At 28.4% G+C, this 17,638-nt stretch overlaps 2 protein-coding genes across 3 annotated transcripts; one reads left to right on the top strand and one right to left on the bottom strand.

The window, feature by feature from the left end:
• Positions 1-12,916: 12,916 nt before the first annotated feature.
• LOC100749233 (histone deacetylase complex subunit SAP30 homolog) lies at positions 12,917-14,855 on the top strand. The gene is made up of 3 exons (XM_003486506.4): positions 12,917-13,695; positions 14,211-14,438; positions 14,569-14,855. Exons 1-3 carry the CDS (start codon positions 13,525-13,527, stop codon positions 14,695-14,697), a joined length of 528 nt encoding a protein of 175 aa, XP_003486554.1. The 5' UTR covers positions 12,917-13,524; the 3' UTR covers positions 14,698-14,855.
• Positions 14,856-14,949: 94 nt separating this feature from the next.
• Positions 14,950-17,525, bottom strand: LOC100748874 (exosome complex component RRP45). Of its 2 annotated transcripts, XM_003486504.4 has the most exons (10): positions 17,365-17,525; positions 17,031-17,154; positions 16,874-16,968; positions 16,453-16,675; positions 16,039-16,256; positions 15,731-15,958; positions 15,517-15,650; positions 15,332-15,414; positions 15,128-15,251; positions 14,950-15,046 (listed from the first exon to the last, which is right to left on the bottom strand). In XM_003486504.4, exons 2-10 carry the CDS (start codon positions 17,094-17,096, stop codon positions 14,985-14,987), a joined length of 1,233 nt encoding a protein of 410 aa, XP_003486552.1. In that variant the 5' UTR covers positions 17,097-17,154; positions 17,365-17,525; the 3' UTR covers positions 14,950-14,984. The 2 variants fall into 2 exon arrangements, with proteins under 2 accessions (XP_003486552.1, XP_024220652.1); XM_024364884.2 differs by lacking the exon at positions 17,365-17,525 and having other exon boundaries at positions 17,031-17,234.
• Between the last annotated feature and the right edge of the window lie 113 nt (positions 17,526-17,638).

The following is a 17,638-nucleotide window of genomic DNA, read 5'->3' as shown; positions in this document are numbered from 1 at the left end:
CGGGTGGGTAGGGGAGGGCGCTCTCTCTCCCCTTCTAGCTCTTTCTTTTTCCCTCTGTCTCCCCACCATCGACAGATACACTGCCGCGTCTCTCCGTCTCTCTTTTTCTCCCTCTTTCTCTTGCCGTCTCTTCTCTCTTCGCTCTCCTTCTCTTTCTCTCTTTCCCTTTTCTTCCCTCCCCTAAGTACTCATAGAGCCTTTCATTCGAGAGACACAACGTTTCTTTTCGAAGTCACCGATAATGATATTTAATAATAAATATGTATCTTCGTTCATTTATGCGTGCACTATTGTTCCCCTTACGAAAAATACATAGTATATATATATATACATATATATATATCTATATTGCCCTTTTCTTCCCTCGAAAACGTGACGGCCTCTTCTCTCTACTTGCTCGTACACACGGTGCTAATTACGCACTCTATGCGACACCACGCTCGCATAGAGACGCAATGCTTCTTTTACGTGTATATACACACCGATGTTGGCTGTTGCACAGTGGTAGTGGAACGCGTAATAGCTTTTTCACATGGAGAAGCTTACGCGCGGATTGCTTCTCTCGCCACCGACTCTACACGCGATGCCGCACACACAGAGGGCGAACCTGGCGAGGACGGGCTGGCTGGACGCTTGTATATTCTCTCTTTCTCTTTCTCCAACCCGATCCCCTTCCACACCGACCCGAAGTCTCACTCACTACTTGTCTGTTTGTCTCTTTCTCCGCGTTCCTCTGTCTTTTTTCCACTTGCACGAGCTTAGCCTTCCTTCCAGCGGACGCCGGCGAACTCGTACAGCGTTGCCAAGCCACGCTTTCACCCGCCCGCTCACAAAGGAAAACCCGAGTACGCCGACCAATCGAACTACATTTCTGCAGTGGTGGGGATGGCGGGAGTCTACCACTACTGACATCGAGGCAACGTCGCTTTCTCTCTTCCGTTCGTAGAGAATTCGAGAGCCATGGCTCGTAGTCCCCGGTAAGGTAGAGGGGCAAACGACTGCAAACCCTTCTCTACCCTTGAAACTCGAGGTCAACTTTTAGGCAGAGAAAGAGAGCGAAAGGGAGAGGAAGACACACCAACTCTGACTTGTCGCCGTGCGCTCTTTCTTCTCGCGCCTTTTTTTACCCTTCTTAGTTTCGTTACACTGCTACGGTCACTGGAATTTGCTCCACATTGGTACTTCCTGCTTTTCGCGCACCCTTTTTCCTGCGTGTCAAGTCGGCTTTACCGACCGAAGAACTCTCACTTCGTGTCACTTGTCAGTCGATACGGAAGAACTTTTTAAAATTTCCAAGAAAACAAAACGCGGAACATCTTTTACAATTTTTTTAGATTTAACGAAATTACGCTTTCCTTTAGTATATCCATCTCTTTAAAGGCTTGAAATATGCACATTACATATATATGAATGTAATAGTTTATTAATATCGAAGCACCCTCGTTGTTTAATAAATCAATGTTAAGTTGTACATTTTCTACTACAAATTCGTTAGGTTTTATAAAATGTACCTAATTTAAAAATTTTACATATTTTTGAAAATCCGGTGAAAAATTGAAAAGTTTAAATGTGTATACTTTCTCGTTCGTCTTCGTAAGATAAAATGTAATAAATATTATTCCTAACAATTTCAGGGACAATGCTTTATACTAACAAATCATGTTTCTATAGAAACATAATTAACTTTTAATGATTACGATAATAAGTAAATCTTTCAGTGCGTTAATTATCTTCCTTTCACTATTTAGAATAGTATTTCAAAAAGTATGGTTACAACGTTTTACATATATACTGAACTTATTCAAACGAAACACAAACTGTCATGCCACATATGGAATGCAATTCCTAGCATATATGTACTCTATAAACTCGTACCCCATAGCCAACGCATACCCCGTAATTTCTAGCTGTTATCAGAAGAAAGATCAAATCTATTAATATGGAAACGTATCGTGGGAACGATCGCTGTGCAACGTTGTTAAACGGCGAACCTGAACCTCCACGAGAAATTTCTAACGCGTAAGGAGCAACGTGAAATTGCGCAAGCTTTTGGAATTCCGATTTTTTAAAATTGCGCACAGACAAGACAAAATGAAAATGTATCATAGGATTTGTACGTCGGGCTTCCTTTCTTCCCACTCAACCCCCAATCAAGAGGCGGGTGAGTCGGAGGTAACCCGGCAAATCGAGAGAGAGAGGAGAAGAGAACCGGGTCCGGGTCAATAAGACGCATGAGCAAGTGAAACAGAGATGGAACGAGAGAGAGAAACCGAAAGAGCGAGCGAGCAAACAGGCACGTTGGAGAAACAGAGAGAAAGAGAGACCGCGCATTCCCAGGGCTAGGCAACGTAACGAACGAACGAACGAACGAATGCAAGAAGGGGCACGGTGAACAAGGGAAATGGTGGAATGGCAAGAAAAAGAGAGGCACCGATGACGAAAGGAAGGAGAAAGAGAGAGGGAAAAAGAAACATACGATGAAAGAGAAAAGGCACAGCAGGCAACGAGAGTCCTGGCTTCAAATTCTCGACTCGTGTTGGTACCGCGATGTTCGTTCGAGCGAAGCGAGCCGATTCCGTCCGAAACGAACCGATCTCTCTCGATTCCGTCAGTGTGAAAAAGTAACCGAATAATTTTACGACAAGACGTCCAAATTAGAAAATAGTAATAGATTTTACGAATTTATATAGATCCTGCAAAATAGGCTTTATGTAACTTTAATGATAAATTTAAGAAAATTTATGAAAGGATTTTTCGATGATTTCAAGAAAGTGTAAAAAATAGTAAATACATATGTAAAATTGTTAATCTATTTGGGACTGTAATATCTTTTAAAGTAGAAATAAAATAAGAGAAGTATTATTATATATCTGAGAATTATGAAAACAAATGTACACATTCCACGTATACATACAAATAAACGTATGTAATTCACTGAGTTCACATTAGTATTTCAGTTAAGTAGCTACCAAGATATGTGTAGACCTATAAGTAATATGATTGGAACTAAAAAAAGATCATAACAGTCGTCGATGAAAAACTTTCAATAAAAAATAAAATATGTTATATCGGAGGATGTCCAATCTTCTTTTTAAGATACAAAATTAAATTTTTCAATACATAATTTTCAAAACATGCACCTACAATATATGTAATAATTTTATCAAAAAATGATATGCATCTACGTTTTAAATAAAATTAAATAAACTAATAAATAAGAGATAAAGCAGGCTAACTTTGAATTTTCTACATATTTAAATTATAGGTAATAATAAATATAAATAATCATGCATTCCCATCAATATAATTTATATAAATGTACAAAATATGTAAATACTAGAATATTAATATTTATAATAATAGAATATTAATAGTAATATTTCTTAAATATATCTTAAGTTAAATTAACTGAAATGATTAAATTAAATCATTGTATATAAATGTCCGCTCCCCAATCAAAAAATAAGATGAAAAATTAACAAGTGACTAACTAAAATTAAAAATACATCCCATCTCTGTTCTTTTCGTTGCTTTAAATTTGACAAGTTTGTCAAAAATTTGGAACACAAGTAAGATGATCTTGCTATTTTGATACTACTTGTTGACCAATTCTGTCGATAAAAATTATGTCATTCTGTTGAAAGCATTTTTACGTTTATTCGTGTATGTCACGACTTTTAAGCATACAATGCGAAATTTTAATGTACAGCGTAAGAAAAGGAACATGATATATCTATTATGGACCAATGCCAAACGCGTGTATGTATATATGTACATACTTCATACCATGTACATTTAAGAGTGTTATATTTGCATTTATTCGATGCACCTGTATAAGTATAAAGAAACAATGTGAAATACTTAATATCCTTTTTCGCGTAAATGTATATGTTTTCTCATACATATAAGCGAATTTATGCACATATGTCTGTATAACGTTCTCCTGTTTTTTCTTGACATCGAATAAATGGTAATTGCGAGCTACACGTACATATATAACGTTGAACGTGCCTGTCAGTATTACGCAAGATCACTTTCAATTTTATTATTCCTATATTTGAAACTGCTCTTGCGTTTCGTTATAATTCAAGTGGAATATTTTTACGCAGGGACCTAAATCCCTATCGTTATAAGTTGTAAAAAGAATTGTTTAAAAAGTTAAAGTTAGTTTTAAAAGTTAAAAGTTAACAAGCGAAAAGAATATAATATTAATTCTATAAAATAGTACTATCAATTATATGCTTTCTATAATATATACTCAGTATTTGGTGACTACAATATGTAAATAATTTAAAAACTATACATATACATAATTTTTAAATCACGAAGGTTTATAGACGGCGGCAATACAGAGAAAACATTTCAAAATAGTTATGCAACAATACTATGTTATGCTCTTCAGCTAAAGTTAATTTCATACTTTTAGATGTTTATCTTCGAGATATTCACGTAACATTAGATAGTATGGAACATTTCAAAATATATATAATATAATATGAACTTTTTATATAGCAAATGAAATAATATTTTTTAAATATTCTTTACCCAAAACTCTTACCCAAAAAATGTTATTTTCTATTTAATAACGAGTTTACTAATCGTGAGCCTAGAAGAAGTCATAAATACAATTTAATCCGTAAATAAAGTATAGAAGTTAATAATCACTGAATATAAACATACTTAATATAAGAAATGAAGTATAATAAAATATAAATAAAAGAACTTAAATAACAGGTTAAGAGATTTTTACAACAAATTTTCATAATAGGAATAAAATGTTATATCAATTTGATTTATGATTCATATAAAAGATTCAGGAATAAATATTTAGAATGTGTAAATATTGAAGTTGCATCGTATATTATATAGGGTGAGTCGTCACCTAACTCAACCACTTCAAATTATTCATGAAGTCGTGTATTATATATAAAAAAAATTAAATGATTTCGGAAATAACTTGATGTTATTAGCATTTTTGTAAATGAACATATAGGGGACATTAAAGAACAAAGTTTAATTGGAATAGAATCATGTAAATATTCCCTAATCTATTAATCCATCCTATGTATCTTGCCATTTCCTCTAAAAAAGATTAAGCTACTTATATTTAAAAATAATTAGTTCAACTGATATTTTGATTTCAATCTTGTGAAGTGATCCTTATAGTACAACATTTACTTTCTTAAAATTAATATTCAGCAGTACGATTTTTAACTTGAATTCAGAGATTTATTGGCTTTTAAAATGACTGTTTAGTACTTCTTTAAAAGGCCGTTGATCTGTCGGAAAAAAAATCGTTAAAGGTAGTACATATTGTTTCTTACGATCTTCGTTTCTCAAACAACTTTATAAAAAATCTGATAGTGTCAAAAAAATATTTATTGTAGTAATCTCGGTGGAACTTCAATATATCCACATTATCCAATCAATAATTAGTTGAAATTTAATTATATTCATTGATTACGTGTTATCTAGAGTCTTTTTTCGAAATTGAATACCATATCGCAATATTGAAGTAAAATTATATCTCTTGAACTAATAGATATTTAGTACAAATAGTTCAATATCTGTTTGTAAGAAATTATGAGTTGCACCGACTAATATGTTAAAAAATCATATATTTCCAAACATATATGTTTCTTTCAATTTTTATGTGAAGCATTTTCCTATATAACAAACGATTTAAGAGTAACTTTTAATAGTCGAGTTCAATGTAAATATCCTATATATTGTGGGATAACGTATACAATATTATATTTGTCATAATTCCTAATAAGTTATATAATAATTTTCCACAATTTCTAAAAAATATCACTCCACATGGTTCACATAATTTTTAAATGTTAATTTAAATGTTATTCATTCAATTTTCAGAAATCATGTTTTTCAATATTGTATGTATCGTATATATTAAGTTTTCAATCAAATCATACCCAACGATTGCAGTAATTCAATATATCGTATTACACAAGTATAATTTTTCTTGCTATGATTTTAATCAGTACATATTCAACACTGTTATCATACGTATTCATATGAATATGAAATACTACTAATCAAAATAAGACCTTTGTAAATATAAAACTATTATTGGAAAATCTAAAATACTTCAGTGTTAATAATGAAGCACATCATTAATTTAATAAGGAAAATGATTGAGAAATATAATATACGAATTAAAGATATCTGTATTTAATTCCAAATTACTTAAGTAAAACTGTTGTAAGTAAAATTCTGTGAAGCATTATTTAAAATAATATTTCAGTATATTTAGTTCTGACTATAATAATTTTTATTTTAACTTGGTTTGATTTATAAGTAGAGTGAAATGTACATTTTCTGTGAATAATAATAAATAAATATTAATGCAATTACTTCAAAATTTAAAATTTACAATACTTTAAAATTTATAAATATTTTGGGTATAGATAATTATAGGAGAAAATTTATTTCCATGCTATTCATCAGCAGGTAAACGTTTTGACGACATGAAGGTAGGGTTCAATTAGTTCTAGCAATTACCGTAAACATTTTTCTAGCTTCGCATACCTGGCTTCAGTAATACCTTGGAATTGCCGAAATAAAAACTGGTCAAGCAGGTAACCAAAAAAAATTCGAAATCGGTGTAAAAGAAGAAACCGTAAACAAATACTTACATATTCCTATGTATAGTATTTGTTCGAAAATAAGCGGAAATAAAATATGTTAGAAAATTCTTCTCTGGAGATAGATAATTTTCTTTCAAAATTAACAAATCAATAACATCCTTATTATTCGAATTTTATCATTCATATTTCTAAATCATACTGTATATAATGTAATAATCAATTGTATAATTCTAAATTATTGTGTTAACTATTCCTATAACATAATTACTCTTCTCTATATTGGAAAATTAAATAGTGAATTATATATAATTCAAGCTATTGATGTTGTAAGTAGTTTCATTAAAAATATTTTCAAATACAAGCGATTATGAAAATATATAAAATATTATCAGCGAGTAATTGATATTTCTGTTAAAAATTTTTTATTGCAGAATGATAATGCTCTGGAACGGTTAAAATATTAAGTTACTTTAAAACTACAATCTTCGAACAGATGTACACCATCAATTAGGAAGTATCAGGAACTCTTATGTGGGTCAATGGTCCACGAGAATATGAAAGTATGTCTTATAGCAGTATAATAATTACGATGTAGCAAAGATAGTGTGTTTCGAAACAGCAAAATTTATTAACATGAAGTACGTAAAATTTATCGACTCGTTAAAAAAAGAAATAATCAAATGAACCTTCCCTATATTTTTATTTGCTCTAAATATTTGTTCTTGAACATTACACAAATAAACAAAATATATTATAGTTTCTTATTGCAGTATATAGAATTGTTTTAAAAGTTCATATCTAGGAACTGAAAATTATGTTTTACTAACTTTTATATAAGATGCTCCCATTCAAATGAAAGGATTAACCTTTTCAAGATAGAGACTTGTTTGACGTCATAGGAATGCATGTAGAATAAAAGTTTCTTATCTGTTTAGAACATTTTTATACAATTGATCAGACTCGAATATTATTCGATTCTTCCAAACATGAAAAATTATCTGCTTTTCCGAAAAATGCAAGACTATAAATATTATATAGGTAAAATTTCTAATTGTAAAGTGAAATGTATATAATCATGTATGTTGTATTTACTAAGTTTTTGAAATAAATACCACATATTATTAAAATACCCCTACATAAATGTAAACGGAAAACAAAAGATAACAATATTTCATCTACAAAGCGCTCGTAAATTAAGTTTTTTATTCGTTATAATTAAATAAATAATTAAAATAAAATAATATAAAATAATAAATAATAATTAATAATATAATAGAATAAATAATTAAATAAATCCGTCCAAAGCTCTATGTCCAACTGCTATTACTAATCCTCTAAAATCTATTTTTAAATTCAAAATCATGCTATTACCTTACTGGTCACGTAAATTCTTTAGTGTTTATACTTTGTTTTTATTTTTATTCTCATACAACATATAACATAACTGTTTAATTTGATAACACTTTGTTTTGCACAAAATTTTATGTAAAATTTATATAACTTTAACCACGTAAGCAGAGTATAAATAGCAGCCACACAGAAGTTTTATAGCATATAAACATTGGTTAAATGTTGATACTCGATAATCGATTATTAATACACGTAACATGTAGAGATACCCTGTCGCGGAGTAATACTTTATATCATACAGACATCGTATAAGTGTAAGAAAATAATAGAATAACAACGATAAAATTAAATATATAAAATCAAACTGACATATATAGCAAACTAATAATTTTCACTATTTCTTATTTCATAACAGAATCCCAAAAATAAACTGAATAATGCTTTTTTGTTTATACTATCTAATTTGATCTAAAAACACTATCCATTTTAAAAAACGATATAAGATAATTCTCTAATGTCATTTATCAGAAATGTAATTGTAGCAACATTATAATTAATAAATAAACGAATTATATAATATTAAATAACTAGTGAAGAACGTTATGGAAAACTCTGAACTCTGAAGATCAGTGAAAATATATTTTGAACTTATTCTCAATTTCCAAAAAAACAATTTTGTGAATTATTTTTTACTATGTCTAGAAACATACTGTCTATATATATTTGTTTATTAAAAAAATTATTAATAATATAAGTTAATGACATTAATAAATTATTGTTAATTTATATCAATATATACATACATATATATATACATATTTGTATCAATTACTGAAATATTCAATTATTTTTCGTGGTTGTAGCTTATATTATGTTTAATAATATTGATTGAATTATATAATGTTTATAATATTGAAACTTTCAACTTTGCGCACAAATTTCATTTTTATATTCATGTAAATTCTTGTTTTGTGAACAATACAGATAAAAAATTGCTATCAGGAATGCAAGTTATGTTTTTTCTGTTACATTTCTGTTAATTAGTAACTCATAAAATTATGTGCACTAACATGTTTAGTTTATTCTTTTCGTTTTTTCTTGATATCTTTTTAAACAAATGACTAAAGACTATATCGAAAAATTAATGTCCGATACCTTTTTGTAATACAAATAAATACGAGCTATATTGAGAACATAGTACACAGTATAATCTACTCATAATTAGTTTTCACATTGTCCCGACATTGATCCATTAGTATTCTTTAATACTGGCTCAATAATAAATGTATCCGTATTATAAAAGATGATGATTTATGTGGATGGTGGTAATATTATACTGTCCACAGTATCTACGTATAATATGACTACGTCGAATATACATAAAATCGAATAACTGGTTTACTCCTGATTTCATAACATTACATGCTATGTGTCAGGTGCATTTTGTATAAGCAAATTTATCGCGTTTTTTGGATAGTGTAACATTAATTTCAAAAATATGCAAAAAATTGCAATTAATTGAATATTCAGTATAGCATTGAATATTCAATAAATGTTTTCTAATTTTGGATCTTATTTTATGTTTTTGAATATGGTAGTAATGTACATACTGTAATTATTGCACAAAATGATTTAAAAGAGAAAAAGGATGTTCAAATTAAAGCTATAAAATAGTTCATTAATTTAATATCAAACAGCATCGAAAATATTTTGTGTACTAAACGGGCACGATTTATAAATCAAAATCTTATCTCCGGTTCATCGTTTGGAGTACAGAGAGAACGATTATGGTCCGATGGAATTATCAATGCATTTCATATTAGAACTTTGATAAAAAAAGTCAGAATGGCTGTATCATATATTAAGAAAATGTTTAAAAAATGTACTTAAAATATAGACTTTTTCTTATAATTTAAATATTTCATAATTTGAAAATTTTGTATATAAATTAGATGCAAAATATTTATATTGGTTTCAACAAATCAAATAAATACAATTAAAATTAAAAAATTAAATATCTAATACAAATTTAAAAATTATTTTTATATAAATAGGTGAGTCATTGATAATTTTCTATCAGGTGTGTAAATATAGATATGACATATAGTATTGAAGAATTAGTAATATTGTTATTGTAGAAATTCCAGACATTCCAATCCAATAAACAATAATTGTAGTATCCAAGAGCACATATTAATACATGTAAAAAATATATATCTTTAAGAAAAAAAAGTTGTGATTTGATAACGTGTTGTGAGTATAAGCAAAAGAGACGAATAAGTATAATATCACGTATACATCTCTACCGGACTACATGTAAGCTCATATTACGCACACACAACAAGTACAGTGACGTTTGCGTATTGCAAACATGTCTTCCGTACATTGATTATATTCCCACCATTTTATATATAATCAACCACATATTTCAATATAAAATGATCTGGTGTTTTATTTATATTAGACATATAAAAGAACAATAACGTCGACAAATTTTAGGAACTGACCAAAAATATTATATGCTATAATGTAGAAATGCAATAACAGCCGAAGAAAGAAAGTAAAAATTATTTTGGCGCCTTGTATAGTACGTTTCGTTGATGATATGGCGCAGACAGTAAAAACAGACGCTTAAGAGACGCTTACGTGTAAACATACTGTGCATAACGCTCGTTCTTTCTCGTTTTACTATTCATTGATTCGTTTAACACAAATCGTAAAAATGATTTTCGTTAACTCAACTACATTCATATTATTCTATAAAAGTGAATAAAATAGGACGTAAATATGCCATTCTCGATTATGCACATATAATTTTAAGAGACCAGAGAATTGGATGTGAGCGGGAAATCAAAAGCAATATAATATATTATAAACCACGTTATGGATAACAAACTAATGACTAAAAGTCCCTCTCATTTTTTACACATTTTCCAATTGCATCGTGCTCGCTGCTATAATTTAAGGATTAAACGGGAAATTAATCGTTATAAAACTATGACGAGTACTATAGTGCAAGATCCCATATATGCCAATGCATGGCGCAAGTAGCCAAACAGAGACTGATCGTACGCGGGCTATAGCCTTGACGGATGATTTATGACGAAACACTCGTGACACAGGCCACGCCGACATTTTACATTATAAATCTAGAATATCCACGTTTTCACGACAGTGAAAACTGTCACATGAAATTCCTTCACGTATTTATACATAATGATAACAAAGTATACGAGAACCTTCCTGCTAAACACATCTCTGGGCAGCCATTTGCTATGACGGCTGTGTAGAAATAAAAGGTATATGCACAGTACGCAACACAGTAGCACTTCACTAAATAATAGCTCGTATTACGCTTATCATACTATGATGATAGCCTATTGATCAATTGTTGGTCGCCAAAATCTGTCAACACTCAAAAAGAAAAATATTTGGATTTTTCTTACCTGAACGGTCCTCTACAGCTAAAAGGATTCTCAGCTTCGAATATCGCGACCCCACGCCACTTGTGCGGCATATGAAAGTGTATGGGGAAAATCTGTATTACTATTGGCTTATTTCAGATAAGCCGCAAAAAGTAAGCCAATCAGCATCAACCTTTTATGTTTTGAAGCGTTTCTTTTTGCCCCCCCCAATAAAATGTCTGCTGGTGGAAAGGGCGCGAAAAATCATGCATGGAAAACTGCCTACACAATATCATTCGCTTCACAGTAAACAATATCGTTTTCTACCCTATTGAATAAACGCATGTTTAGCAATAAAACGTATTTACTATGTTTGACTAGAATAATAATACCTTTAGACAAATAAATAGTTTAAATCATTAAGGTTAGAATTTATTATTATTGTAGATGGCGCTAGATTCCGAAAGCTAAATGTTGAGGCGCAAATTGCAGTACCGCCAACATGATGCATAAAGTATTCATGCATATATATATATATACATATATGTGTGTTTTATATATGTGTATACATATATATAATATCTTTCTTTAATTTAATGAATTATTTTGTACTATGGAGATAAATATGTTTAAGTAATAAAAAATAAATGATATAGTTGTTTTATTAAATATTCTGAAATACATATATGTAATAATCTTTAACATTAAAAGATAACTGCACACAGTTTTTATTATAAATAAACAGCTATTTATAAAAATTTGTATTGCACATATTATACTTATTAGTATTATATGAAATATAATATTTATAAATCCGTTTTTATTAACCATAGTACATTTACGAATTTACAGTAAAGAAAGAATTGAAATACTATAATAAATTTTTGCAAATATGTATGTTAAACTACGAATTTAAAATATAAAATTATACAAATGAGTTAGAAGTTATACGCTATATGTAATTTATATTTTATTATATATATAAATTCTACTGATATCTTTTCTATAACAATTACGATTTTTCAAAAAATATATTAATTTGTTCACAAAATATGTTTTATATTGAGAATATGACATAAATCATATATGTATAATAGCAGAGAGAATATCTTATAATAGATATATTTATTAGCTTTATTCATACATACATGCATATATATATATATATATATATATATATATATAATAAACATGCAACATGTGAAAGAAAAGAAACTAGTTTTCCAAATCAAAAACTTTATAATTTTTTTTATTAGATATTGCTTTTTGTTATCTTTATCTTTTCTTCTTATCCCACAGACTATAAACGTATGATTTATTTTGGAAAATATTTTTAGTAAATATGAATTTGATAGAAAAGCTAAATGAATTCAAAACAAACAAGAAGTAATAATAACAATGCAAAATATAAAATATTGATAAAATACTATACGGATTATGAAATATATACATTTATATGATTAATTACAAGTTGTTCATTTTGAGCCAATGACAAAATTTATAGTTGGTAAAACTGATTTTTGCTGTATAGGAATTTCTTAAAGCTAAACCTTGTCGTCCATGTTATGTATATCCATTTATATATTTATATTATACATGCATGCACATATGTATCTTCAGTTCACGTAGTATCATATGAATCAATGTAGATGTGTAAATAATAAAACGCGGTGAAGTGCTGTAACATAGGATTTTAAAGAATTCTGTAGAAACATAGACGTATTGCGAGGAAGTGTGGTGTCAAATGTTTGTCTTCTAACAAAATTTTTAAAGCATTTGCAGTAACAGATACGTTTAAATATTTCGTATGTTAAATTGTTTGAGAGAAAGAAAGTGAAACATTATACGACATCGTTTAACATTGATGTCTTCGTAATACGCAAACTCTACTATTTAAATTATCGATTTGTGAGCTTGAATCGTTACATTAAATAAAATTCTTTTTATACCGGCAACTGAAGAATAAGTTTCTTTGAAAAGCTATCGGTAACAAATGAAATTGAACGGGAAATTATGACTGTGAAAAATAGGCATCGCCGAGTATATTTTACTCTCAGACACGCCGTTTTTTGACGCAAAACACGTACACCAAAAAATCTCGAGGTTGTTAAAGTTCTAAATACTCTTCATACTGATTTAGTTGATGTTAAGAATAAAAAAAAATGAATGGATTCAGTACCGGTGAAGAAGATTCCAGAGGAGCTGCTGATCAAATTTGTTGCCTTGTAGATGAGGGTGAACGATGCACTCGACCAGCTGGCAACGCTTCTTATAGCAAACGTATTCAAAAAACTGTAACTCAACGACGATTAAAACTTAATCTTGATCCAGTGGTAAGATTAATGACTACAAATTATGTTACAATACATATACTTGTCATTTTCTTTTAAGTTTATTTTAAGATTTCTTTTCTATAATTTTGGATGTTATGTGTCATTCATGAAATATTTAGTCATTATTTTTGTAAAATAGCATTATTTTAGTTTTCTTTTTAAGATTCTTTATAAAAAATTAAAGTTATTGAGCATGTCACAATGTCATGCTGGTACAAGTCTTGGAAGTAAATTTATATAATTAAATGTTATGATTCATCTATATTACTATTAATTTTCTTAAGTGCTAATAATATGTGCAGTCTAAGTCATATATACAATTTAAAAAGTAAAAGAATAGTAGTCTCAGTATTTTTATAAATACTGCATCTTGTATTTATATTTTATTAATATTTTTTTAATCTTTTGTAATCTTTTATGAATAGTTCATTTAAAGAAAAATTTTTAAATATCAAAAGTAGTTATAAATGATTAAGTGATAATAACATGTCATTATATATCTTATCTATCATTAGGCACGTCATATATATATTTGTGATTATCATAAACAAGTGATACAATGTGCAAGATCTAAGCAACAACAGCAGCGTAGACGCAAGGATTCAGAAGAAGATTCAGGTGAAACAGATAATGATCTTCCTGAAGTTGATCTTTTCCAATTACAAGTCGGTACACTAAGGCGATATAAAAGGCATTATAAAGTTTCTACACGTCCAGGTTTAAATAAAGCTCAATTAGCTGATGTATGTATTAAACAAAAATATATATTTTAAACAAAAATTATTATGTTTTTGAGAATGTCTACTCATTGTACTTGTAATAATTTATATAAAATATTTAAAATATTATAATATGTATATTGTTTCCTTCCAGACTCTTATGAAGCATTTTAAGACCATCCCTGTAATTGAAAAAGAAGCATTAAGCTTTTTCATTTACACAGTAAAAACCAATGCCAACAAATTGGATCAAAAGAATGGTTTAAGTAATGATACGACATAGCCTAGGCCTCATTTCATGAGTTTTGTTACTGTAATAACATTTTATTAGTAAGATCAAAAATATATGTATGGATTTTTACTTGTTAATAGGCATAGGTATTTTATAAGAGCTATGTATAAAAAATATATATATTAGAAATATAACAATACATAATAAAATGTTGCTTATTTATACCATTCATTTTTATTTTCTTTGTCATTTGAAAAAAATACTATTTAATAATAAGTAGATAAAACAATGATTAAATTATACTTTTATATAATTTTGATTTGTTATGTATTCACTTATTACATTAAATCCTTTACTTCTAACATTTCGATAGCTTCTTCTTCACTGTCTCCACTTAATTCTAAAACAATAATTGTTCGATTAATTATTTATAAATCATTTATCAAAAATGTTATACATAGAAATGAATTATATAAAATACCTATATCTTCTATTTTATTTTCTTCTTTCTTTATCTCCGCAGTAATTTCAACATCGTTTGTTTCTTCTTCTGAGGATTCTGATAAATTCCATGTATTAGGTCCACCTTCGCCAAATGACATACCCTATGGAAATAGTTTTAAAATGTTGATTACATTAGCCATATTAAATTGTAATGTAACCTTTTAAGTGAATAGATATTTACTGTATTTGTTATTAACTCAGCAGAACCTTCTCCAGGCTTTATAATCGTACAATTTTCATCTTCTTCCTCTTTCTCTCTGTCAACTAAAAAACAAAAGTAAATACAAATGTATGTAAGATTACAATAGATGGTTGTTTAGTATCATTGCTTTCGCACTATACTGTTATGATCAATGAATTATTTACCAGTAGATTCTATTTTTTCTATCTCACCCCATTTACGCAGTTTAATACTGATACATTCACTATTCATAGTTGTCAACTTCTTTGTAATTATGCACTCTTTAAAGCGATTTACATTACGATTATCTTTCTTGTACCTAAACATATATTTATAAAATGAAAATAATCTAATATGGGAAATAAAAGAGATAAAATAACTAAAAAATGAAAGTTTTACCTTGTTTCTACATCATAATTTACTGCTTCTTTTATTTGTTGCACTAATTGAACAGCATAATTTGTTGCATAATTAGAAACTGCTGATATCACGTCTTCAACAGTCATAGTTTTTGTCAAATAATTAAAATGCAAACTACAAAGTTCTCTATACGAATTAATACCAAGAGTAAGTTGAGCTACACCAACTCTTTCTTCTAAATATGTTGGATCCATAACTGTACTTCCACTAAGAAGATATAATTTTATAACAAATTTTATTACTTGGAACGGGTTATTTAAAATAATTACACAATTTAAATAATTAACCTTTCAAATGTTATAAAAGAGACACACACTGGATAATGATATAATGTTAAAGGTAAAGGGTCTTTTTCAGAAAATGGATGAACTATAATATCTTCACCATTTGAAGTTACATCAGGCCTATGGAAATGTGAGAGAGCAGCTAATGTTGCAATGGAAGCACAATCGATTAAATTTCCATCATGATTAATAACGTTAACATCAACCCTTAAATTCCACACCTGTATTAATTAAAAAATATCTCATGTCATATTAATATCCAAATATAAAACGTAATTAAAATAATATTTTATGCGAATATGTATAGAATTTGTCATATAACTGTTAACTCTTATATATCCTGTTACAATTACTACTAACATCTTGATTAATTTCAGGTAATTAAAAGTTCAAAGTGTTTAAGACGATATTCCTTACTTGTTTATCAGCTATGATACATAAAGATTCTAAATCTATACATTTAGAATCTTGATAACATTTTTCAAGTTGTCTGCTAATCAATACTGAAATCTCAGATTGTCTACCACCATCAAAATGCTGTGCAGCCATTGGATTAAGTTCAACATTTATATGTAGCATTCCTTCATTAGGACGAGAAGTCTTAGGTTGTTGAATATCGCATGTTACTTGTGCTATAACTCTATAATAAAATTATTACTTCACAATATCATAAAACATCCTATATATAAATTAAATACATAAATTTATAAGTATCTAATATTTATAGATAATACTAATATAAAAATATTCTTATTCGTACACATTCAAAGAAATAAATTATATTAATATTATCTATAATACTTTTAAGTAAATATTACATTATTGAGTTTGTTCTTACCTAGTTTGACCAAGCAAAACCATACAACTACCCCAATTGGATGCAAAATAAATTTTAGCAGGTCGTGCTTCAAATAAACATCTGCCATCCAATCGCTAAAACACATTTTAACCAATTTTAAACTTTTACATACAATAAGATATTAAAAAATACATACTGTGCCTTGTTCCACTGATTTATTTACAAAGTTCTTTTCACAATTCGTTAGCAGAACTTCCTTCATGATTTAAAATATTTATTTATCCATCAAACACGTGTAAAATGTTGAACAAAAATATAACCTTAAATCAACGATATTACATATTTATCATATAAGTTTTATATTTTACTATCTTATCATCGTCACATTATATTTATGATTAATTAATGTGCGTGTAACATAAATTAATTTTTCTTCCATTAATAATTGCAAATAAAAAATAAATAAATATTTTTAAATACTATCCCAAACTACTTTTTATTATCGATGCTTTATATGATAGCATCCATGCATTTCGATATTCTATTTTCGAGGTAGTCGCTCTAAAACCAAGATTATGATAAAAGGATAATTTTGAAGAGCTTGTTGATATTAATTTATGTTATTATTAAGTCGTGAAAGATATTAAAAATGAATTTTAAAAAGTTAGTTATATTCCAATTTCTCTAAACATTAAACCCATTTACATGTGACAGATTTTTTTAAATTAATTATAGAAAGTATACTTCATTTTTAAAATGTTTATATACAGAAAATATCTATCTATTATAAACATATTTAAAAAT

The sequence above is a fragment of the Bombus impatiens genome, unplaced genomic scaffold (genome assembly GCF_000188095.3).
Source record: "Bombus impatiens unplaced genomic scaffold, BIMP_2.2 scf_0114, whole genome shotgun sequence".
In the NCBI taxonomy this organism is placed as follows: domain Eukaryota; kingdom Metazoa; phylum Arthropoda; class Insecta; order Hymenoptera; family Apidae; genus Bombus; species Bombus impatiens.
This window is presented reverse-complemented; position numbering and strand designations above follow the sequence as displayed.

What these genes read in the sequence shown, in the direction of transcription:
- LOC100749233 (XM_003486506.4), top strand. Translation starts at nt 13,525, where the DNA reads ATGAATGGATTCAGTACCGGTGAAGAAGATTCCAGAGGAGCTGCTGAT. An exon ending in AACTTAATCTTGATCCAGTG is followed by an intron (nt 13,696 to 14,210) that starts GTAAGATTAATG and finishes ATCTATCATTAG; the next exon opens with GCACGTCATATATATATTTG. An exon ending in ATAAAGCTCAATTAGCTGAT is followed by an intron (nt 14,439 to 14,568) that starts GTATGTATTAAA and finishes GTTTCCTTCCAG; the next exon opens with ACTCTTATGAAGCATTTTAA.
- LOC100748874 (XM_003486504.4), bottom strand. Translation starts at nt 17,096, where the DNA reads ATGAAGGAAGTTCTGCTAACGAATTGTGAAAAGAACTTTGTAAATAAA. An exon ending in AATCAGTGGAACAAGGCACA is followed by an intron (nt 16,969 to 17,030) that starts GTATGTATTTTT and finishes AATGTGTTTTAG; the next exon opens with CGATTGGATGGCAGATGTTT. An exon ending in AGAAAAAATAGAATCTACTG is followed by an intron (nt 15,415 to 15,516) that starts GTAAATAATTCA and finishes TTTGTTTTTTAG; the next exon opens with TTGACAGAGAGAAAGAGGAA.